This window comes from Lagenorhynchus albirostris, chromosome 7 (assembly GCF_949774975.1).
Source record: "Lagenorhynchus albirostris chromosome 7, mLagAlb1.1, whole genome shotgun sequence".
Lineage (NCBI taxonomy): Eukaryota > Metazoa > Chordata > Mammalia > Artiodactyla > Delphinidae > Lagenorhynchus > Lagenorhynchus albirostris.
In genome coordinates, this window is record NC_083101.1 from 103,933,504 (window position 1) to 103,958,183 (window position 24,680).

The 24,680-nt window shown below is 53.7% G+C and overlaps 2 protein-coding genes across 4 annotated transcripts in view; both read left to right on the plus strand.

Annotated features, from left to right (window-relative positions):
* EPHX2 (epoxide hydrolase 2) overlaps window positions 1-2,710 on the plus strand; it is a 66,331-nt gene extending 63,621 nt beyond the window's left edge. Inside the window, exon 18 of the mRNA XM_060155726.1 lies at window positions 2,582-2,710. Within this exon, the coding sequence (XP_060011709.1) occupies window positions 2,582-2,617 (36 nt within the window). The 3' untranslated portion in view covers window positions 2,618-2,710. The remainder of the gene's footprint in view (window positions 1-2,581) is intronic.
* LOC132523888 (L-gulonolactone oxidase) overlaps window positions 2,623-24,680 on the plus strand; it is a 29,119-nt gene continuing 7,061 nt past the window's right edge. Inside the window, exons 1-8 of one of the 3 annotated variants that reach the window (XM_060155730.1) lie at window positions 2,623-2,752; window positions 3,498-3,599; window positions 6,265-6,393; window positions 7,671-7,765; window positions 11,635-11,725; window positions 15,045-15,230; window positions 22,964-23,071; window positions 23,909-23,985. In XM_060155730.1, the coding sequence (XP_060011713.1) occupies window positions 2,750-2,752; window positions 3,498-3,599; window positions 6,265-6,393; window positions 7,671-7,765; window positions 11,635-11,725; window positions 15,045-15,230; window positions 22,964-23,071; window positions 23,909-23,985 (791 nt within the window). In that variant the 5' untranslated portion in view covers window positions 2,623-2,749. Of the gene's footprint in view, window positions 2,753-3,497; window positions 3,600-4,449; window positions 4,500-6,264; window positions 6,394-7,670; window positions 7,766-11,634; window positions 11,726-15,044; window positions 15,231-22,963; window positions 23,072-23,908; window positions 23,986-24,680 lie in introns of those variants that run through there. The other 2 variants (XM_060155731.1, XM_060155732.1) reach the window with 2 other exon arrangements.

The following is a 24,680-nucleotide window of genomic DNA, read 5'->3' on the forward strand; positions in this document are numbered from 1 at the left end:
GGACTCGTTTTCACTGATTAATAAGCACAGGAGGGGAAATGATTTTTAAAAGAAGCTTCAGCGGCCATCGAGATGGTAACATTAATTTCCCTTGCCAACAAATGTTTGAAAAAGTTAAGACTCAGCAAGTATAGAACAAGCTGAGTCCTTCAGACAAGAAGAAATGAGCAATATACCATTGACCTCAACCACGAGGTGGTGGCGAGGCAGATTCAATTAACTGATAGACATCATTTTTGCTGATCTTTATATTTCTTTTCATGTCATTTTATTTTTTTTTTCCATAAAGGCGATTCATAAAAGTGATGCGACTGGCTTGGGGGGGAGGGAGGAAGCATTCCATGCAAGGGTGGTAGCACAGGGTGAAGAAAGCAAGCCTGCTGGGTGACTCCAGGCTTCAGGAAATCTCAGCAGAGGAGGGAAGGGAGCCTGCAGGCAGGCTGGGGGCACAGTCCAGGCCCACCGACACCCATGGCATCCAGCTTCTGGAATGTCCTGCCTCAGAATGCATTCACCCAAAGGAGAAAAACTGGCTTCCACTGTAGTTGCAGAGGAACATCTGTGGGTGGGCGCGGGGTACATTTCGCCTGAAGCTGTGGGACAGGGCTTGAGGGTGAGCGGGAAGCAAGCTATTTATTTGGGGTGGCATCGGGCTGTCCCCTCCCCTCCTTGACAGGGGCCTCTTTGCCCTCCTGGCATGATGCGTACCCCACCCCATCTGGTGGCCACAGCCCCTGGACCCCCTTCCAACTCGGAGGAGGGACAGTAGCCAACCCGATAGGTGCTTTCTCCATCCCTCAGCCCTTGGGCCTCCCCACTGCACCCCTACCAAGGCCTGCCTCTCCCAGGCAGGGAGTCTGTGGGGAGGTGCCCTCGGGTAATGGAGCTGGCAGCCTTGGAGCGCCCTGGCCCTGACTTCCACCAGGGACAGCCCGAGGGAAACAGCGCAGAGGCGAGAGGGCTTGTTCTTCTCCCGCATGAAGTCCTTGGTGGAGACCCTAGCACAGGGGCTTGCAGGCAGCCACAGCAGAGAACCACAGACTGAGTGGCTTCAACAACGGACACTCGTGGTCTCACGGCTCTGGAGGCTGGAAGTGTAAGGCCAAGCAGTCGGCAGGGCTGGTTCCTCCTGAGGCCTCTCTCCTTGGCGTGTGGACAGCCGTCTTCTCCCTGCGTCCTCACTTGGCCTTCCGTTTGTGTCTGTGTCCTAACCTCCTCTTATTTAGACACAGTCATATTGGATCAGGGCCCATTCCAATGACCTCATTTTAACTTTACCTCTAAAAATCCCATCTCCAAATACAGTCACATTCTGAGGTCCTGGGGGTTAAGGCTTCAACCTAGGAACTTGGTGGGGGGAACACGATTCAGCCCATAACACAGGTCCCAGCTCTTGTGCCACATCGGCTCCTTTCTGTGGCCCTGAGCTCTGCAGATTCCTCACCCGTACCTGGGACTTCCCTCTCTGCTGTTGAGCTGCTGCTAAGCGATCATAAACAACAGCATCTCCACTAGTTGGGATCTCCCTGTGGGGAGCACATGGCTACCACTCCCCCTCAGCACACAACCTTGCAGTTGGGGAGTGTGATCACACACACACACGCATGCACACGCACACACATATGCACCCGGCAGCTGGAGAAGATCCTGGTTTGGGGGACACAGGTGTCCCCCAACCCCCATTCCAGAACTTCTTCTGTGTATATCTGACCCCAAGCTCCGATCCTCCAGCCCGGCCTCGCCTCCAAAACCCTGGAGCTGTTGCTCACGCTTCCCGCTAGACCCCAGCTCTTGGCTTGGAGAGATCGAATGCCAAGATGCTCAGTGACTGATTAATCTGTTCATTGCACAAACGTGCCTCGGAGGCTGGTGCGGTGCCAGGCACTGAGCCAAGGGCTGGTGACGTGGACAGGGACGTCCCAAGGAGCCTGCCACCGAAAGCTCAACACTGGGGGCAGATGCAAGAGCTTGAAACCTTTTCCAGCGCTGATGGTGTCCCGGGGCTCCTCAGACGTCTGCTCTAACCTTTATGTCCACCCAGAGGATTAGGCAAAAGTGCCACCACTTTATTGGAGAGAAAACCGAGCTTCACAGAGGTCAACCGGCAAGGCATGGAAGAGGAACCCAGGTCTGCCTGCCTTAAGGCCTGGGGAAGGAAGACCTCAGCTAGAAGACTGCCTGGTCCGAGTGTCACTCGTCCGCCCCCCCCATACCCCGTCCCCCGCGCCCCCGTGCTACAGCCACCAGCATCCCGTTCTGTCTCCCTATAGCGATGGGCAGCCTGGTGCATCCCTCCCCCAGCTCTGACAAATGAACTAACACGCGGGCCCCCATGTCACAGCCTCCCCTGACCTGCGGCATTAAGGACCCAGTTTCGAGGCCGGGGGTCCTCCGGCTCTAGAATGCCTGTACTTGGTGTCAGAGCTCAACAGCTTTCGGGGAGAGAGCAGCCGCCTTGTAAATGCTGCCTGCCCACCCTGCGGCCTGAGAGGAGCCCCGGGGCAGGGGGCAGGCCAAACTGCTGTTTGTCTGGGTGGAGCCTGTCGTCACACTGTTTATCCACCTCTGCCGGGGCCCCAAGCCCCTCTGTGTGCTGCAGCTGCAGAGTCGGCCCTGAGCTCCCGCGGTCACCGTCACCGCGCTGCTGGTTCCAGCCCCCCGCTCCGCCTGGCCTCCGCACCCCGCTGCCCTGTGCTCTGCTCCACGAGGAGGCCGGAGTCCGCCAAGGCCACTGACCCACGCTGGAGCCATGGTAGGTCCACGTGGCCAGCCCTTCAGCCCTGCCGGTCCGCATCCAGGCTGGGCCTGTGAACCCGGCTTGGGAGGGCAAAATGAGGGCAGGTGTGGGGCTACTGGGAGGCCACGGGGAAGCTCTTGAATGGACTCGCGGCTCTGGGGAGCCACTGGGGTGCTGGGGAAGGGCTGGAAGAGGAAGGCCAGGGTTGGACTCCTTTGTCTTTCCTTGGTTGCTCTGTGAGCTTGGGGAGGTTACTCTACCTCTCTGGGCCTCAGTTTCTGCTCCTGAAAATGAGAGTAATATTACCTATTTCGTGGCTTTATTGTAAGGCCTAAATAAGGTGTGACATGCGGAGCGATATGACATGTGGAGGACCCCGGAACAGTGCCCAGCACACAGCGGGGATCCCACAAACGGGAGCCTTTTCCCCAAGGCTCTCTGCTGTGGCCTCCAGGCCAGGAAAGGCTGCTGTGCTGTCTCCCAGGGCTGCACCCCTGATCTCACGTAGCCCCCTTCTCCGAAGGAGGGGCCGAGTTTTCTGCGTGATCTGCTGCGCTGACCATGGGGGTCAAGGGAGATCGTAGCAGGAAGCCCGCACGTGGCTGCACGGCTTTAGAGCTTCCACTGTGTGTTTGAGCTTCCCAGTGGCTCAGCGCCATGGCCCCAGCCTCCCATCTCTACAATGTTGGGACAGGGGGATGGGGGTCAGGGCAGCCCTAGACCACTTACTGGTGGTGACCCGGGTTTTGTCCTATCACAGGTCCATGGGTACAAAGGAGTCAAATTCCAAAACTGGGCGAGGACCTATGGCTGTTACCCGGAGATGTACTACCAGCCCACGTCCGTGGAGGAGATCAGAGAGGTGAGTGTCCTTCTCAGCACGGCGCACAGCGGTCCAGCCGCTGGACCTCCAGCTCCATCTGGGCCCTGCGGACCAGGCCAGCCCCAGAGAGGAGGTGGGCTTCCCAGCTAAGACCCTCATCCCCAGCCCAGAACTGCCGGTGGGGTGACAGCTCCACGGGGTCGGCGGCAGCTGAACGCTGCTGCTGCGTGACCACTTGTGCTGTCTGCCCATGACCGCCAGATTTTTATTTCCGGCTCAGGTCTCTTCTCTGAACTTCAGATTCGTTTTGACTTCTTTCATCAAAGACATCACAAACTTACATGCCCCAAGTGATGTTTTTGATGTTTGCTTTCAACCTGTCCTCGTGTAGTCTTCCCTGACTCTATACCAACCACGGGATTGCTCAGACTAGAAGCCAGGAAGTAGGGCACTGTCCCTTATCGGACCTCAGCAAGTCCTGCCTCAGAAGTTTCTAGAACCCACCTCCCTCTCTCCAGCACTGTTGTCACTAAGCCCAGGCCACCATCCCTTCCTCACGTGCCGTGGCCTGTGATGGCCTCACCCCTGATCTCCCAGCTTCAGTTCTTACCTCCCTCAAATGCACTTTCCACAATCAGCAAAAGTAATTTTCTTAAAATCTAAGTTGAATTGGGGTACTTCCTTGCTCTTCAGAGGCTTTCATTGTTTGTGGAATAAAACCCCAACTCCTGACCCCAAGGCCATGCATCCTCTGGGCCTGTCTCTCTGGCCTCCCTAAGGTCCCTCTCTCCCTGGCTCGCTGCCTCCGTACCTTAGTACTTGCTGTTCCCACTGCCTGGGATGCCTGTCCCATCCCTTTTAATGAGACTGACTCCTTTTCATCCTTTAGGTCTCAAAGTAAATCACCTCCTCAGAGGCTTCCCAGACCATCTTATCTGAGTATTTCCCCATCTTCTGTATCTCAGCTCCTTGCTTATTTCTTTCATTGCATGTTCAAAACCTGCGGTGATTTCATTGACATGAACATTTGCATGCTTTTGTCTCTCTCCCTCATAAGGATTTAAGACCATGCTTGTCTTCTTTTCCATTTTATCCTCAGCACCCAGCCCTGTGACCTGTACACAGGAAGCACTTACTGAATATTTGTTGAATGAGTGAATGAATGAATGAATGAATGGACATGACCCGACTTCTGCCCTTACAAGACTTGCCCCTAAGACAGGCTGCATGTGACTAACCCCAGAGGATGCAGACGTTTCACTAGCACCAGCAGAGAACAGAGAAGGGAGAAATTCATGCTGTGTGTGTGTGCATGGGTGTGAGTCTATGCACAGGTGTGTGTGAGGGCACTTGGAGGAGAGTGGTGGGAACGGCACTATCACCACTAAGTGATCAGCACCACTGCTTCATATCTGTGGTCTCATCCATCCCCACAACCCCCTGTGAGGTAGTGATTATTACCCCCATTTTCCAGATGAGCAAACTGAGGCTCAGAGAGGCTTTGTAATTTTCCCATATTAGTAAGTGTCAGAGCCAGGATCCAAACCAGGATTCAAAACCCCCAGCCTCTCATGCATGAGAATGAAGGAAGGTGGTCACTGAGCCGGGCCCTGGAGGATGCATAGGAGCTACACAGGGAGCTGGGCAAGGGCAGTGTGAGGTGAAGGAAGGTGAGGAGGACACCTGGAGACTCGTCAGACATGGCTGCCGAAGGGTGCATGGGGGAAGGGGAGGGCAGAAGAGGAAGGCTGGGAGGCAAAGTGGCTTTGAACAGATCTGAGGGCCTTGAATGCCGAGGCAATATGCTTCATTCTGAGCTGAGGGGAGAGGGTGGAGGGGTGCTGATGTCCTGCATGTGAAGGCTGTTTCTAGCCATGCTAGCCTGCACGACTGTGAATTACAAATAGGAGGCGGCTACTGCAGGCCTGTGTTTCCCTGGAGAGCTGTTAGGGTTGGGGGGGGCGGGGGGGAAATAAAAATAGTTGTGTGGTCAAGGGAGTGCGAGGGAGATGGTGTTAAACAGATGTCTTCATTGTATTGACCTTCAGTAGAACCTGCAGCCTTAAACGTGCTTCGCGCGTGGGAGTGGGCGTGGAAGACAAGTGCTATGGGGCAGTTCCCAATCTTCCTTGACCCTGGAACCCCTCGAGGTATAAATCCTGAGACTGGTGTTCCACGCCCAGACACAAGGGTCAAAGAGTATGGATTCCTTTGAGTGACACCATGCATTCATTTCTTTATTCATTCAAGATCACTAGAGACGGCCTATTCCCATCAGGCCCGGGGTAGACACGGGGGAGGGGGGGCGGGGGGGGGGCTACGGTGTCAAATTAAGACACCGCCCCTGCCCCCGGGAGCCTTCATCCACCCTGGGAGGCAGCTGAGGCCCATGTGGGCCAACACGAGGAGACGGGCCTTCTTCTGAAGGTGCCGGGTGACTTTGAAAGGTTTTGCCCAGGAGAAGAATGTGATCAGGTTTGCCAGATGCCTCGGGGAGCACGCCCAGGAGCCCCACTTTGGGGTGCTTCCTTGGTTCTCCCTCCCACTCGCTCTCCGGCCCGTCTCTCTGGCTCTTTCCCGGAGTGGCCTGCACAGCGGCCTCCAGCCAGGCAGGGCCTTGGGGGGCTGGGGGCCCAGAGCCTGGGTGGCCCCGCGGCCTCACAGGGAAAGGCCTGGGCCGGGGCTGACGCAGGCGTTGCCTCAGCAGGTGCTGGCCCTGGCCAGGCAGCAGAACAAGCGGGTGAAGGTGGTGGGCGGTGGCCACTCACCTTCAGACATCGCCTGCACCGACGGCTTCATGATCCACATGGGCAAGATGAACCGCGTCCTCAAGGTACCAGGAGCCCTGGGCTCCCCACCTCTGCTGGGCCCCATGCCGGGCAGCCGTGGTCTCCGTCTCAGAGTCCAGGCAGAGACTCCTTAGCCTTTTCCCTTGGGCCTTATCCCCTCCCCACCTCTGAGTCCCAAGGTGACCCCCCAATTCCTGGTCCCCAGTGATCGCCCCTCCCCGGGGTCCTGCCTGGGCTTGCTCAGGCCTCTCGTCTGGTCTATGCGCCCCCTTGCGGCCACGGAGAGGATGTCCTTCCTCCCCTCCGGCCAGAGCCTCCTCTCCACTTCTCTAGAACAAGAATGGCAAGTCAGGCCCCCAGAGGTGGACTCACAATGACAAATCCAGAAGGCTTTGCACTTAACTTGTTTTACGTATGGGGAAACTGAAGATCAGAGAGGGAGAGTGATTTGCCTAAGGTCACACAGCCGATCAGCAGCTGAGCGGGCCGCAAACTCAGGGGTCTGACATCAGCCCTGTGCTGGGATACTGTCCATGCAATTCAGCCATGAATTCAGGCCCCACCACCACCACCTCAGGTGCCTGCCTGGGAGTGAGAGTACTGGCAGGCGTGCCGCCCGTTAGGAGGGCTCCTGTTCTCACCTGACCTGACGGGGCCAGCTCCCCCGAGCTGTAATTTTTGCCAGGTACCCTCCCCTCCAGCCGTGCTAGCAGAGGTTCTGGGTTTCTCTCTACTATTTATTTCCTGATTTGCTCAGGCTGACGGTCACCACCCCGTAGAAAATGTTCCAGTCAAGACATCAGTCATGGCAGAAATTAACTCTGATCGCTAATTAGTGAGGACTGCGCTCCAGTAATTGATTTTGCCAGGCTCTGCGCCCGGGGTCAATGGAACGTGTGTTTTGGAGTCACACAGATGGGATTCTCATCTCCGTTCCGCCACCGATGTTTGTGTGACCTTGGGCAAGTGACTTCAAGTCCCTGAACTTGAGTCTCCTCGCTGTGAAATGGAGGGAGACTTCTCCTCCCCCAGCCCCCGGGGCAGCCATGGTTGGGGGCGGTGGGTCTCAGGACACAGCACAGTTCTCCCAGTCCCGCAGTGACCTGGGCAAATCCCTTCTCTTCCCTGCTTCTTATTTCTTTCCCCTGGGAAAAGAAGGGTTACGCAGAGTAGTCCCAAAGCCCCAGCACTCTAGGGCTCTGCCTGCACCCCTTTGGCTGCCTGTAGCGGGAGACACGCTTGTACTCACAGCCCTGCGGGACTGCAGGACAAGGACTGAGCGACGGCCTAGCTCATCCCAATCTCTGCTGGTCTCTTGCAGGTGGACATGGAGAAGAAGCAGGTGACCGTGGAGGCCGGCATCCTCCTGGCTGACCTGCACCCACAGCTGGACAAGCACGGCCTGGCCTTGTCCAAGTAAGAGCCACCTCCCTGATTCCCAGGTGGGCCAGTGATGGCCCCTGATCCCTGCCCTGGCCTTGGCTGGACCCTCAAGCATCTGTCAGGAGCCTGAGAGAAGCACTTCTTAGGATGCACCTGTTTCTCTGGACCCCTGTTCCTCCCCCACAGAGTACCCATCTCCCCATCCCCTGTGTTCAGGGGCTATTGTGTGAGAGTAGAAAGAAACAGGCTAGCATTTAAAAAAGTCTAGTACAGGGATGGGAAAACCATGCATTAAGCCTTTCTTAAAACTTGAAATAAAACTATATGAACCCAAAGCGAAAGATATACAAAGTAAGCACTCAGAGAAGCAGAAGAGCATATGCTGATTGAGACACAGGGCTTCCTGGTTTACCTATATGTGGCTTCACTTGTTTTTCCTTCCAAACATGGTATCAGTGAATGCTCAAGTTTAATATCAGGAGGTTTCCACTGAAATAGGAAATGAATTTGGCTGAATGCAGCCAAAGGAGTGAATGTCTAACTGTGGGGCTTCAACCACTAGAAACAAGTGACAGAATTATTTTGGATATTGGGGTAGCAGTCTCTTCACAGCTGGAAATTGCCACCATAGAAGCCTGTGGTTGGTCTTCAAGTGTGGGTGGTCCATTCACCTAGCTTTCTCATTGCAGGCCCTGAGGCATCACTATACTTTTTCACTCTGAAAACCATTCTGTTTCTGCCTCTCCAAGGGTCATGGCAACTCAAACATTTATGGAGTGTCTACCATGTGCAGGCTTTGTTCAGGCCCAGAAGAGGCCAGGATGAATAAAACCCAGACCCACTCACAAGGAGCTCCCTGCAAGGGGGGGAGACAAACCCACGAAGTGACAAGCGTGACACAAAGCAAGAGGCTCAATGCCAGAGAAGTGTTCAGGGCACCGTGGTGTTCTTGGGGGCCCGTGTTCAGCCTTGGCAGGCAGGGGAATGTGTGAATGGATGGGAATCAGGGCAGGCTTCCTGCAGGAGGGGCCCCTTGGTTGAGCCCTAAAGGATGACCTGATGTGAACCAGAAAAACGAGAGGAGAGAAGGGATTCAGGCAGAGAGAGCAGCGTGAGTGAAAGCCCAGGAGAGGGAAGGTGTGGGAGTGTGCAGGGGTCTGTACGCAGCTAGCGGACACATCTCCGGGACCAGCAGGAGATACGTTCTGTTAATCACAGGCTTTAGCTTCTGGGCCCTGGAGCATCTCTGTGCCCTGTTCATGATATATCTCTGTCTTCCCTGGGGACCCAGTCCTCCTCAAGTACCTGCCTGCACAGGGCTCATCTGCCTCTCAAAGGGAGTTTGGATGTCCTGTCCTGTGTATCCCAGGGGCCACCTAGGTCTGCAGCTCCAAGGATGCTGTGGGGACCTCAGGAGTGGCTGGGGGCTTGGGGGGAAGCACAGAGCTGTGTCAGGCCGCATGCCGGTGGCTTGACGCCCTCTCTCGTCATATCATCATGCCTGGGAGGAAGGCCCCATTTAAGGATGCAGAAAGCAGGGTCTTGAGGCAAAGGTGCTTCTCAAAGTCACGCAGCTGGAAAGCTCTGGAGCTTCCACTGTGTGATGAGCCAGAGGGAGCAGGACACAGGCGCTGTTCCTAAGAGGGAGGACAGCAGCTTGGTGAAGACCCCAGCTCCAGAAGCAGGCCTGGGTGCAATCCTGCTTCTACCTCGTACCAGCTGTCACTCAAGTTCCTTGACCCTTCTGGGCCTCAGAGTTCTCATCTAGAAAATGGGGCTGTGAAATAGGGGCGCTCAGAGGCCTGCGTGAGTCAAAGTTGCCCCGCATAGTAATTACTAAGTAAGTGTCGGTTCCCCCTTCATTTTCCTGGCTCTGTCTCGCTCCACAGACTCTGGAAGTGACCTTTCCCCTTGTTCTCTCCACCCCTCGGGGGACTAAAGTCTAATCCTTCCTTCCTAGTTCTTCCTCCCTGAGGGCCTCACGTTTATCCAGCTTATTTCTTTTACTTATTTATTTTTATTGAAGCATAGTTGATTTACAGTCACGTGTTAGTTTCAGGTATACAGGAAAGTGATTCAGTTTCACATATGTGTGTGCGTGTATTCTTTTTCAGATTCTTTTCCATTATAGGTTATTCCACGATATTGAATATAGTTCCCTGTGCTATACAGTAGGTCCTTGTTGGTTATCTATATTATATATAGTAGTGTGTATCTGTTAATCCCAAACTCCTAACTTATCCCTCTCTTTCCCCTTTGGTAACCGTAAGTTTGTTTTCTATGTCTGTGAGTCCACTTGTGGTCTGTAAATAAGTTCATTTGTGTTGTATTTTAGATTCCACATATAAGTGATAGCATATGGTATTAGTCTTTCTCTGTCTGACTTACTTCACTTAGTATGATAATCTTGCGGTCCATCCATGTTGTTGCAAATGGCATTATTTCATTCTTTTTTATGGCTGAGTAATATTCCATTGTATATACGTACCACATCCTTATCCATTTATCTGTCAATGGACACTTAGATCAGCTCTTTCTTTTAACGTGGTCCCAAGCCCATTTCCATGTTGCTTGTTAGTCTCTGTGAGCTTCATGGACAAAGGTAGACTTACTGCAGGTTGGTGAACCATCCCCTCCCCTGTCATGGGCACGCTGTCGTCCTCAGTTCTTCACTATCGTTCATGACGCTGTGATGAACATCTTCGCGCATCTGCCTGTCCACACGCTGGGGCATTCCCTGCGACAGGATTTCTGTGGTCTTCTTTTGACGTTCTGGTATTTTCACAAGGGGTGATATCACCAAGTCACCCAACTAATGTGGACAAAAAGGTAAGAGTGACACAAGGGTGAGGGCAGAGGAAGGAAGAGGCTTCGGTTCCTTTCCTCCTCTTCCTGTTTCACCAGGGCCGCCCCAGGTCCCATTGCAGGAGGGTACGAGGCTAGATTTTCTCATCCTTGTCAATCTGCCTCTTTGGAAGCCAGGGCCCTCCTGCCTCTGGGGCCCTGGGTCTGCGCTGAGGGCCAGGTTGGGTCCGATCCCTGCCCTGCCGGCCGGACCCATTTCTCAAGTGTGAACCAAGGCAACTGGGCTATCGTGAAGCTGTCGTGTAGCGTGCAAGGCTCCAATCTCCTTGGCTCCCAGTGGGCCTTCTGTAAACACTGGTTCCTTTCTCCTTTCAGACGGGGCTGGGATGTCTCAGAGAAAGCTCCTGAGAAGTAAGATTTCTGAAAAACTCCTGACCCGCTGTCTTTCCTGGACCCTGAGATCTGAGCACATCTTGCTAATTCCTGTCCTCAGAGCCCACGCCGGTGGAGGCATCTTAGTCCCCTTTGGGAATCTGGTCCTCGTGCACACAGCACCCTCTTATTATTTGTTCCAGGGCCTGGAACACCAGGCTGAGGGGTGCGGGCTTGATCCTGGAGGCCCCGGGGGACCCTGGAGGTTTCTGAGCAGGGGGTGACATGGTCTCCTTCTCCTGCGTCCTCCTACCATCCTGGGATGGCTGTGTGTGCAGTTCTGACATGGGGACTCTACAGGCCTCAACAGGCTGGGTCTGGAGAAGTCTTAGTAGGAGCGTTTGGCCTGTGGTTGGTGGAGAAGATATTGCTGGCAGATGGGGGTCGGAGGAAAGGGATGTTCTAGGCCGCAGAAAGCCCGAGGCAGGCAGGCAGGCCTCCCCTCGGAGCTGAGCCGTATCCCCACTAGCTCATCTGACAGGCCACGCGGCTCACAGACAAGGGCTGGCTTGAGTCAGACGATCTAAGATGTGGTAAGTTGGGGACGAGATTCCCAGGCAGGAGATGGATCAACTATTCTGCTCTGAGGGGTCTCACACCGAAACCCTAGGGGGCATTGTCACAGGAAGCCTAACTGGTCCCTTCGTCCCTCCCCCTCCCTCCAGCCTGGGAGCCGTGTCAGACGTGACTGCAGCTGGCGTCATCGGATCCGGAACACACAACACGGGGATCAAGCACGGCATCCTAGCCACCCAGGTGAGCCTATCTGCTTCGCCACTGACTGCCAGGGAGAGGGGAGGTTGGGACGGAGCCCCTTTCACCCTTTGCACCGTGGCTGCTGGACAAGCAGGTACTCCAGGGCAGTGTCGGCACAGCTCCACGAGGGCCTCAAACCCACCCGGTCTCACCTCTGACGGAGACTCGGCAGGGGTCCTTCAGAAACATCGTCTCCCCTAACCCTCATCCGTTCCCAGCAGACAAAAGTGACGAAGGCGCCCTCATGCATGTTGACGCAGCCCTGCCTCTCAGGAGCCTCCTGGCCACCCTGGGGAAAAGGGCAAGCAGAGCAAAGGGTTCCATCCCCATTGAAAGGTCTTAGGCAGGAGCCAGGCAAAGCGAGGGGACTTTCCAGATTAGCAAGTCGGGGAGGAGCCAGGAAGGAGCCCAGCGCAGGCGGGCCTGGGATCCGCACCTGACCTTCGCCAAAAAGCATTTCTTAAACTTCACGAGAGCCCAGTTTGGGGCACAAGTTTGGGGCTCACACCTGCGCCCCAGACCTAAGCCCGATGTGTGCTGTGTGCGGCACGTAGGCAGATTTTTAACTCCTCTGGACATCCCTGTTTTCAGCTGTCACCTGGGGAGAATACTCCTCAACCCAGGGAGGGTGTTCGATGAGACAGCATGTGTCAATGCCCGGGGGCTGGATGACAGTTCACGACGCCTGCGTCAGGAGCCACCCCTTTGGGGGGCAAACTCCTTTAACTTTCAGTTTTAGGAGGAGCTTCTAACAGGCCAGGCTATGGCTCCGTGAAGCAGGCTGCTGGGGGGTACCCGTGGAGGCTGGCCGCTCACCCTCGGGGGAGAGAGAGAGACCCTCATGCTGGCCGTAACTCACCGCGTGCCTCCCTGCCAAAGTCCACCTACACGCTGGGCCATGTGGCCTCTGGCCATCGGAACATCACTGCTAAGTGCTGGGGTTTGGCTTTTGCCTCTCAGCTCTTTGACTACTGTCTGTGTGACCAGGGAGGGGACAGGTCTCTTCCCCTCTGGCTGCCTCAGTTTGCTCCCCTGGAGAATGGGGATGATCGCAACAGCAGTGCGTGCAGGTGCTTAGCTGAGTGTACACAGTTAGTGCTCAATACATGTTTGTGATGGGTTTGTATGTAGGACAAGGCCCTTTCCAGAGCCCACACTACGCTGTCAAAGAAATTTCAGCATTGTGGCGGCACTGACCGCACTGATGGCTCACGTGTTCCCCAGTCAACCAGCCAGGAGCACGGCTCCTCTGTTCTAAGGAAGACGGACACCCCGGCAGGTGCTGTCTGACTGTGGCTTCTGGGAGCTGGTCCCACGTGCTCCAGTCCAGAGCTGCATGGGGTGGAAAGAAAATGGCCAACAGCACTTTCCAAGGCTTCACTTTGTTTTCTCACACACCACGAGGGGGAGCCACTTCAGAGTTACTGTCCCTTAAATCCGCACTTTGCTTTCTCATCAACCTTATGCACTCACACTGGTGGCCCTTGTCCTTTTCCTCCCCCCTCTTTCAAGCACAAAAGCCTCAGAGAATCACCAGGCAAGGGAGAGGCATCCTGAGGGGATGCCGTGAGCCAGGGAAGGGGAAAGGCCCAGGGCATTCGACCACGAAGCAAAGCAAGGTAGGTTTTGTGGGACCTGATTCCCAGGCACTCAGAGCCCTCCATAGACTTGTCGTTACCCCCTCAGAGGGGGTTCACTGTCCAGGAGAGCCCAGTGGTAACTGGGGCTGAAGGATAATAAACCACCCCTCCCAAGATTTGGCCACAGTCCTAGTCTGCTCTCCAGGGCTGAGGTCAAGCTGGTTGCCTCAGTTTCTACAAAATGATCAGCAGAGTATGGAAAAGAATTCTGAGTGGCCAGAAATCAAAATGCACATGAGATTTACTGGCCACTTCCCTGAGGAGGCTCAGCTGAGCAGCATGGGCCCCTGCACGCAGGAGACGGGAGGGGACTGGCGTATTTAATATCCACTGTATCCCAGGCAGTTAGCTGGGTGCGTCACATACTCTCTCTGAGTTGGTTATTCTCCTCATTTCACAGATGAGGGAACAGAGAGGTTAAGTCACATGCCCAAGGTCACACAGCTGGTGAACCACTGTCCACCTTTATTGTGACTGGACCCGGCTGCAGTGTTTCACTGGCAGCTCTCATGCTCTGCCCTGGATCTCAGACAAAGTCTGATTTTTTTTTTTTTTTTTTGCGGTACACGGGCCTCTCACTGTTGTGGCCTCTCCCGTTGTGGAGCACAGGCTCCGGACGCACAGGCTCAGTGGCCATGGCTCACGGGCCCAGCCGCTCCGCGGCATGTGGGATCTTCCCGGACCGGGGCACGAACCTGCGTCCCCTGCATTGGCAGGCAGACTCTCAACCACTGCGCCACCAGGGAAGCCCCAAAGTCTGATTTTTATAAAAATCATTCTGACGCCCTCACTCCCACAGAGGGCCACCGTGCCCCATTTCTGCCAATGTCTCCTCTTTCGTCTTGGTTGCTGTTAATTAGAATTAGTTCAGCTGTATCTGTTCTCTCACTCTGAGCACCCAGCCACCAACTGCACACGTCGAAAGCAATTTGCATCCAAACGAGCAGGTAGCAGAGTGTGGAAAAGTACTTCCACAGGCAATGCAAGAGGATTCCTCTGGAAATGGGGGCCAAGGGCAAGGACACTGACGATAACCGCCTGTCTTCAACTGCGCAGCCCACTCTTTGCAGAGACCAGAGGTTTCCAGTTGTGTGTGGCCAAGTAGGGGAATCTAGTTCCTGAGGCAAGTGAGAGGTCCCCGAAAGAGAAGATGGACTCGAGTCGGTGCCCAGGGGGGCAGCAGAGCCTGCAGGGGACCCTGGTCCCCGGGCTGCGTGTTGGGACAGCAGGGCCGGCTCTCCCCCGGATGCACACACATCCTCCCTTTGCCTTCACAAGCCCCCTGTACCCAGGGCCTCAGGGCTCTTTGGAGCCTGTGTCATCTTAGACTTCTTCCGGGCAGAGGACAAGCTCGCTGCATCCCGAGTGTGAAGTCCACAGAATGACCAAGGCAGTGGTGGGAGGACAAGCCACTGGGGTCCCGCGGAACCACATCGGCTGAGGGCCGATGCCACCCAGACACAGCCTCCTTCTCCCCATTTCCCCTTCCTCCCTCCCCCAAGACTGAGGCTCCCTCAGGCTGTGACTGGAGACCCAGCTGGGAAAGTTCCCTGTGACCAGATGACGGCGGGCTTCTGGGACTAGGAGAAACCTGGCCTCACTTCCAAGGACAAACGGGGAAGTGAGGGCATCACGCAAAGTCTAGGGGTTCTGAAATGTGGCTCTTCTCCCACTTCCAGGTGGTGGCGCTGACCCTCCTGACGGCCGACGGGACCATTCTCTTGTGCTCTGAGTCCAGCAACGCAGAGGTGTTCCAGGCGGCACGGGTGCACCTGGGCAGCCTTGGAGTCGTCCTCACCATCACCCTGCAGTGCGTGCCCCAGTTCTACTTGCAGGAGACTTCCTTTCCCTCAACCTTGACAGAGGTACTGTCTCTCCTTCATCACCGCTCAGCCTCAGAAAATAAATGGAGGGCATTAGTAAGTCATGCACCACTGAGAGCCCCCGCGGCTCTGTAGGCCCCCTGCATGGGGCAGTGGGCTGACCTCACCAGACCTTCATTGGCCCTAGGTTACTGTAGCAGTATCCCTTTGTGAGCAGGTCAGGGGAGCTCAGAGGAACTGGATGATGGGGGGCAGAAAGGATAGCTTCTGATTGATAGCAGTGTTTTTTTGAATGAATGAAAACCCATGTTGGTTAGCTGGCTGGCTGGCTGGATGAATGGATACATGGATGGATGATGGATGGATGGATGGATGACGGATGGATGAATGAATGGATACATGGATGGATGATGGATGGATGGATGCATGAATGAATGGATGGATAAATGGATACATGGATGGATGATGGATGGATGGATGCATGAATGAATGGATGGATAAATGGATACATGGATGGATGCATGAATGAATGGATGGATAAATGGATACATGGATGGATGCATGAATGAATGGATGAATGAATGGATACATGGATGGATGATGAATGAATGGATACATGGATGGATGATGTATGGATGGATGCATGAATGAATGGATGAATGAATGGATACATGGATGGATGATGAATGAATGGGTACATGGATGGATGATGGATGGATGGATGCATGAATGAATGGATGCATGAATGGATGGATGGATGAATGGATTATGGATGGATGGATGGATGACGGATGGATGGATGAATGAGATGAATGACTGGATGGATGGATGGGTAGCATGGAGTAGGCCTGAAATGCCTGGCAAGCATGGACCTATCCCTGGTAATCACTAAGCTATAGGACTCAAATCTATGGTTCCAAGTTCCTTGGCATTTGAGTTCCTCTATAATCACCTCACCATTCAATACAGGTAGACCCTCTGTGCAGATGGAGTCGGCAGTGATGCAAGCACTACTGGCCCCACATGGTTATGGTGGGATTGGGGACCACACTGACCTGGCCTTGAATGCTGGCAGTACCACTTCCACGCTGTGACCCTGAGCCAGCCACTGAACCTTGCTGAGCCTCAGTTTCCTCATCTAAAAGCACAGTAAATCATGTCTACCTTAGAGTATTGAGTCTGAGGATTAAATCAGATAACACCTGCAAAGTGTCTGGTTCAGTATTAAAACATGTTCCCCATGGTACCTAGTCAGTGACAAATGGAAAATATTGTTACCTAGAATCTGGTCTAAAAATCCTTACCATTGGAATTTCTAATGCATTAAACCTCAAGGCAAAGGATTTAGATCCACAAGGCGCTTTACTCAGAGGCATGGTGTTTGGTGAAACTTTAACCCCAGAAACTTTAATCCCAGTTGGTGGCTGAGAAAGTGATTCTGGGGATGCCTGTAGGGGACGCAGCATTGATCCCTAGAATATCAATGCTGAGCCTGCATGGACCAGTATTGGCAAATGAGCTGCCTGATGCTTTGGCCCCAGAAGGAATTGCTTGGCAGTGACGATGCATGGCTAAGCCAGGGAGCCCCATGCGGGTGGGGCTGGTCCATGGGACTGCCTGGAACCACCCCGGGCTCTGAGCTCTTGGGGGCCACCTCCAGTATGCCTCCCCAGACCAGCGTTAAGGGACAGATCTAGGCCTCTTTTTCACTCCAAGCAGGCCCTAGCTTCAAATATAGTCCCATTCTGAGGATGAGGGCTTCAATATATGAATTTGGGGTAGATGCGTTTCAGCCCAAAGCAGAGATCAGCAGCCCCCTGGGCGGTTGACCATGGCAGTGGATGCGATCACCCACGGAGAGAGGGTCTGGGGGAGGAGAGAAGGGAGCCTTAGTACTTAGTGTCCGGGACAGAGCAGCCAGGAGTCCAACGCTGTGGGGAATCAGGGATCAACACGAGGGTCTGGTCATCAGGAGCCGTTGCTGACCTCGGTGAGAATGGTCTCAGTGGAGCAGTGGACAGGTTAAAGCGTGGGTGGGCATCTCAGGCAAAGAAGGGAGCTGGGCAGAGACCCATTCAACCAGAAAGGGGCTCTAACGTGCTTAGTTGTTGAATCTATTTTCCTGCCTCTCACTTAGGTCAGAACTTGTTCATTTCGAAGCTGAATACTTTGACCCAGAGATAAAGAGATTGCTTCTTTTTTGCAAGTAGGACTGGCCCCTGGGTGCACGCGCATGCGCGCGCGCGCACACACACACACACACACACACACACACACACACACACACACAGTTACACAACAATAACACTCAACGAGTATATTGTAAGGGCTCTGGGGAAGCAGGCAGGGCCCCAAGCCTGACTGTGCAGCTCACTCTGTGTGACCTTGACCAAGTCCTTCAAACTTCTAGAGCCCCGGTTTCTTTGTCTTTTAAAAGTGGGGTCAGATTAGGTGAACCCCGAGGTCCTTTTCAGTGCGGACGTTCTGTAAACCAGTGCGACACTTCGATACAAAACTGTGCCCGCACCTCGTCACCCAGCCCTGCAGACAGAGGGTCCTTTCTTACGTTATTCTTTCTTTCCCCTGGAGCATCTGGTGACGTTCTCGGCCCTTATCCCCAAGGAGGGGCGTGAACCCTGGTGGGAAGGCCCCGTCCTTCCCCTGGGACCCCAGCCCATCCTGCAAGGCCTCCCGGGGCTAGACCCTGCTCTTCCCCCTCTTCCACGAGTCAGCAGATCCCCCGTGGATTCTCTCCCTACCCACTAGCGGCTCCTGCTGCTATGCCGCCCCGCGCCCTACACCCAGCTTAGGTCTCTGTCGGGCCCGGCATCAGCATATGCAGGACGCCCACGGACAGCCTTCCCTGCCCCCAGTCGCCGGCCACAGATAAGGACTGCACAGAGGGTGGGTGGCATTTACAGCCCTGGCATTTACTGCCGGCAGTATGTACAGTCAATCGGCCCACATTCAGTTCACTTTTGCCCTCTCTCCACTCAGAGCAGCCTTTAAGGGGCCCCTTCAAGGGGCTGGGAATGCTTGGGAAGAAGTGTAAGATGGAGGTGGGATCCAAGACCCAGGCTGCTTCCCTATAGGAGGAAACAGCCCATAGAGGAAGGAAGGAGGACCGATCGGAGAACCGTCACTAGACCAGTTGTTCCTCACTCTTGAGTTGCATGGAGGTTTTCCTTCTAATCCAAAAGGAAAAATAACGGGGCCTCACTTCCAGGAGCACTCAGGTTCCTGAGAACCGATAGGAAGACAGTAAACCTTCCTGGGTTCATACGTTGACATCGGCTCCCAGTTTCTTGCCATTCAGGTGTCTAGGAAGCTGTCCCACCTCCCCTGGGGCTGCAGACCATGCTGCCCCGAGCGTTTGCCTCTAAGTAGCAGCTGCTCCGAGATGCACACAGCCCCCCAGCCTCATGTCCCCTCTAGACAAGGGTGGGCTCCCTGATGGCCAAGCACTCCAGGTGGGCTGGCCATGAGCCACAGGAGGGCATTGGAGGAGAGGACTGGAAGCCAGGACAAAGGACTGTGACGATGGCTTCCTGCATGTAAAGGCGGGTTTGAAGATTCAGCTTCTCGGCCACTTTTCCTTCCCTTGTGTGTCTTTCCTTTCCTATTTCCTTCCTCCCATCCAGCACGTGTATCTATCCTGGGGCTTCCAGCCTGAGCTCTGGAAGAGTCCCAGGAAAGCCACCACGAGGGTGCAGTGTATAGCCTGTGACACCTCTCTGAGTCAGACCGCCCTCTCCACTGACCGCTGTGACTTTGCACAGTTCCTCCCTCCCCCAGCCCCAGCTTGGATTCCTCACCGATACAGTAGGGATAGGAGCACCACTGTCCCCACGGGGTTGCTGTCAGGACTCAAGGACACACAGCCCTTGAGTCCACTGCCCTTTATAGCCTCCGAGAGAGGGACCCTCAGTCCGTCCTCTCTCTGGCTTTATTGGAAGAGAACACTACCTACTGATCCCTGCTCTGTGGGTAGATTCTAGACTCTGAATCCAACACTGCACTTCCCAGGCCACACATGCTGGTTGCCCTGATTTGCTCAGGAGCTTCTTAACATTTGTTTTCCCTCCTCCTTCCTGCTTGGTGGTCAGTTTCTGGAGAGCAGGGATGTTATCTGAGGTCTTTTTGCCTCCCCAGGGTCCACAAAATACAGACCTCAATACCAGGTAACTCAAGGTCAGTGGGTCAAGAATTTATTGAAAATCCATCCCTTTCTGGGATTTTCCGCATCTCCTCCCACCCATGCTGTGTGTGGTCCATCTCAGGTGCAATTCGTGCTTCCGTGACTGATGTGCTTAATTACATCCCAACACGGTTTCTGAAGTTTGCTCAAAGCCATATGAGGGGAAGGGGGAGTTCGGAATCAGTGCTTCTGGGCAGTGAGGCCAAGAAAAGGGCAGCCTTCATGGCTTTTTGTGACAGTCTCAGCATTTCTGACTCTTTGCAGTCTGATTGGTATGAAATCACAGCCCGTGAGAAGACATGAGAATTTTGGAAATAGCTGTCAGCCTTTTGCCCTTTATGCCATGCAAACCATAATGAGATGTGAGGGGTACTGCTGGCTGCCTGCATCACCCGCTCCCGCTACGCTCTGGGAAGCAGGTTTGGTCCCAGGGACACACCAGCCTTGTCAGCAGCATCCCAATGCCTGCCACTGATGACTGGGTAACCCCCAGCCATGGGACATGGAGCTCTCAGCTTCTGCTCTTGAGCCTGGTAACCAGGTCCCAAGAACCAACTCAGTAGTGGCACTAATTTGGGGGGAATGAATCCTCTAGAGCCCTTCATGCCAATAACATGCCAAGGAAGACTTCTCTGGGGCCCAAACCCCTTTGATGGTGCTCTCAGGGACCACAAGTCAGACCGAGGAAATCCATGACCCTAGGGACCCTCCTCCTCCAGATAGGATTGTTTGTAGGCCCTGAAGGGAGAGAGTTAAGCTCACAATGGGATGGGCCTTGGATGGGCTCCAGCCTTCAGCCACCACTCCATGCTAAGTTAGGGAGCACCGAGGGTACAGAGCTGGAGCGTGCGTGGTGCATGCCTCCAGGAACTTAGAGTTTAGTGTCAGGGAAAAAGATATGCCTTGTCCCTCTAATTCAGGGAGGAAAAGAAATGACAGAGGTCAGGAGAGAGGCACAAAATGTGATGTGACAGTGGCTCTCATCACTCCATTCGGGGTGGAAATCTGGGCACGCATCTCTCAGTCACCAGAGCTGAGAAAGGGGCACCATTACATTTACTGCTAAGATTCTGGGCAATATAGGATGGCCTTGGATGCTGGTACACGAGGAAATGGGGGATTTTCTGCTCTCTCGTGTCCTAGCCCCATCCTCCATCCAAGCCCCAGACTGTGTCCCCTGCTCTCCCAGGAGAAAATCAGCTCTGCCCGGAGGTGATGGGTCATGGGTCCACCCAGTCAGGAGGGAAATGATAGTAACAGGGTTCTGGAGTTTCTTCCTGAACTTTCCCCAGGTCTATAGCCCAGCAGAAAAGGCCCTCCTCTTCAAATAAGGAATCATAGGGCCCTCCCACATTTATTGTGTCCAAGGGGCTACGCTAGCAGCTCTAGGGCAAGGGGTTGGGAAACTACTGCCCGCAGAGAAGAGCTGGCTTACTGCCTGCTTTTGTAAATAAAGTTTTATTGGCACATGGCCACGCTCCTTGTTAATGTATCCTCTGTGGCTGCTTTCACGCTACCATGGTAGAGTTGTGTAGCTGGAACAGAGACGATAAAGCCTAAAATATTTACTATCTGGCCCTTTACAGAAAGAAAATGTGCTGATCTCTGCCCTCGGGGAGAAACTAAATATGAATGAAATCGTCATTGACCTATAGGAGATGCTTGATGAATTTCAGAGACAGATGTATGCTTCAATACCTGTAATATACTTCTGGGATGGATGTGATATAAATAGAAACTGCTTAGAATGGAAGGAGAGAGCTTTGGGGCGGGGGGGGGGGGGGGCGGGGATTTACATGGACCTTTAAAATTACAATACATCTCAGTTCAGATCCCACACTTTGCAGGTGCTCCACTGTCTCTCGTGGCCAGTGGTGAAGGTACCGGACAGTGTCTGTAGAAGGAGGCTTCTTAGTCCTGAACTGTTTGGGCTCGATTCCGTAGGAAATGGAGCACTGCTGGGGATTTTTGAGCTGTGTTTTGGGATGCTTCCCTGTGACATTGTCTGGAGAGATGAAAAATGGAGCAAATTATGAGGCTAGTGCGAGAGGGCCGGTGAGAGCGAAGAAGGCAGCTAAGTCAGCCACCGTCCTTGGCAGCAGGAGCGGATTATAGGGAAGACTGGAGAGACACGTGCGGAGATGCAATAGGGTGACCGGCAGCCTGGGCCTGGCATGGGCCGGGGGAGGTTTAGCATGGCAGCCGGGTCACTGGAAGGCAACCCATTCCTGTATCCCCCAGGCCCCATCAAGCATCGGTTAACAAGTTAGGGGGCCTCCCTGAAGTGATGACAAGGATCCAGAATTCTAAAGTTCCCCCACTGCTCCCAGATGCTCCAAACTGAAGTTTTAGGTGGGCTCACCTCAGCGCTTCACCTTGGCTTCACCTCCCTTCCTGATCAGATGTGGAAATCACAAGCTGTGTTTAACGGCTTATAAATTGCTTTCACATCCATCAACTCCCTTGGTCCTCACAACAGTCAAGGAAGGAAGGGAGGGAGGGAGGAAGGGAGGGAGGGAGGGAGGGAGGAAGGAAGGAAGGAAGGAAGGAAGGAAGGGAGGAAGGGAGGAAGGAAGGAAGGAAGGAAGGAAAACTATTAAGGTCTTGTTTCTACAGATGAAGACACGCTGCCCAGAGGCCTCAGAGGGCTTCCTGAGACTCACAGCTGAGAACTCGGGGGGTGGGGAATAGGGCCGGGGCCCTAAATGTGTGGCAGCATTGCTCACATTCAGAAACAAGACTCTCCACTGGGCACAGGCCACGTGGCAGGCACTCGACTCGGAAGCTTCAGCATAGGTTATTTCATTTCATCTGCACAAGTGCCCACATGTTATTGGTGGGAAAACCAAGGCTCAGGGGATGGGGTTCCTGCAAGGTCGTGCAGCTGCGGAGCCAGGACTTGAATCCAGAACTTATTCCAGGACCACTGCTCCTCCCCTCCCTCCCGGCTGCCTGTCAAACCCCAAATCCGTCTCTGCTTTGGCTCAGAACTTGTCCTGTATCAGCTTGATGGATGTCAAGGAGACATGATTTGCTCTGCGACGTTATTTCCACGTGTGCAAATGATGAGCCGTATTCGAGCAAGGCTCTCCCGTCCATTTCATTGAGGGCCCCCGACATGTCAGGCCTTGTGGGGATGAGCGATGATGACAATGACAATGTAACAGTAGCAGCAGCAGGCTGTACCTGTACAGGGCTCACCAAGCTTGTGACACCGTTTTAAGCACTTTCTAAGCATGAATGCATTTAAATCTTCATAACAATCCTGACATAGGTACTGTTATTAATCCCACTTTACAGATGAGGAAACTGAGGCACTTGCCCAAACTTACATAGATAGTAATTATTCAAGCCAGAACAAATGAGAGGTCATTTTTGTCCTCTAAGTTACTAAAGGAAGTCCACCTGTAAGTGGATATTGTTAACGTCCAGCATCTTATAAGACACATTCTGTGCTATTTGGCAATGTTAGGACAAGTTCAGGTATTTTCTTTTGATGGTGGGCTCTGGCTCCCAGCATCCCCACCATCATCCTGTGACCAATACAATCTCTGCTTCTCCCTCCTGCCTCGGACAGGTTCTTGACAACCTGGACAGCCACCTGAAAAAATCCGAATACTTCCGCTTCCTCTGGTTCCCGCACAGCGAGAACGTCAGCGTCATCTACCAGGACCACACCAACAAGGTAGCCGGGGCATCTTCCGCTCCTCACACACAGCCCACCATTCCCACACGTCCCCACCCCCCACCCCCGCCAGCTCCCAGGGCGCCTGACGCCTGTTATCGTGCTGATGTGTCGTGAGAAGTGAGAGGAAAAGCAAGGGTGAGCATCACTGAGCCTGAGGAGAGAAGCACAAAAGGCCAGAGGGTGGAAGGAAGAAGGAAGGTGGGCCCAGTAAGGGTCCATGTGTCTGCGGGGAGGGATGCGTAGGGGTGAGGTCAAGAGACAATCTAGATGTGGGGCAGGGGAACGGGGGACAGAGGTGTGGGCAGGACAGGATAGGCTGAGTCCTAGGAAGCTGGGCTAGACCTCAGAAGCCAGCTAATACATCCCACCTTCCCTCCAGCACCCCCATCTTTCCCACCCCCAACCGTACAGGTGAAGAAACCCTTGGTTTTGTCTCCCCACCGTGACCTTCTCAGCAGAAGAAAACAAAACCATCACTTAGGATGATGTTGATTGAACAAGTCAGGCAAAAGCCAGGACACCTACTGTGTGTAAGGGGCTGGCATAGGGTTCATAAAGGATGATTGCTGGACACCCGGCCCGTGGGCTCTGAAGAGGAGGGACAGATGCACAGTTTTGTCTTGTGCAAAATACATGAATACCTGAACATATAAAAAAGCATGAAACCGAGGGGATAGGCCATGGGAATCAGCGGTAGGAAGTGAGGCTTTCAATCATCCTGGCAGGTGGGTCACCCTTCCCCCAGGACACACACACAGCCTCTCCTGGGACCCATCTCCCTCTAAGGAGACACTCAGCTCTGGCCCCAAACTGACCACACATTCTGCTTCCCAGCCTCCCTCCTCTTCGGCCAACTGGTTTTGGGACTATGCTGTTGGATTCTATTTACTGGAGTTCCTGCTCTGGATCAGGTAGGAATGCAAGTGTCTCTTTTCCCAGCACCTGCCATATACTGTTGCAGATGTGGTCCATCAGAACAACATCCTACCTAGTTGTGCAAACTGGGTCTGTCTCCTGGGTCCAGAACAGGGGTTTTCAACCCTGGGGAGCTTTTTAAAAAATACCAGTGCCCAAGCCTCACTCCCTGGCTCACAGGTGTCGTGAAGCTTCGTATTGTCCTGTTTCTTACCTCCTTCCCAGCCTTAAGTCTGTGCTCAGGCTCAGGCCCCATGTCTGCCACCAAACACGCAACTATGAGTGATGGGGAAGGTTTTATGGGGCCTTGAGTGGTGACTCTGTATCCAGCCAAGACGTGGAATGGCATCAGATAAAGATTTTTGAAATGTTTCATACATGGAAATAATATAGGCAACACAAATTTAAAATATAAAGACTAATAGAGTAAGCACCCACATCTTGTTGTTGCTACCGTATTAAGAAGTGAGACAACAGTAGTAAAATTGGAGTCCTCTTGGTGGAACTCCCAGATCACAGTATCTCCCCCAAAAGGTAAACCACCCCCCCCAACTTTATGCTTATCATTCTCTTGCTTTTATTGATACTGTAGTTTTCTGAATCCTGAAAGAAAAAATTGGTAATTCAGCTTTGATAGTGATATTTTTCCACGTTGATATGAATAGCTGTAATTATTCATTTTTCACCGTAC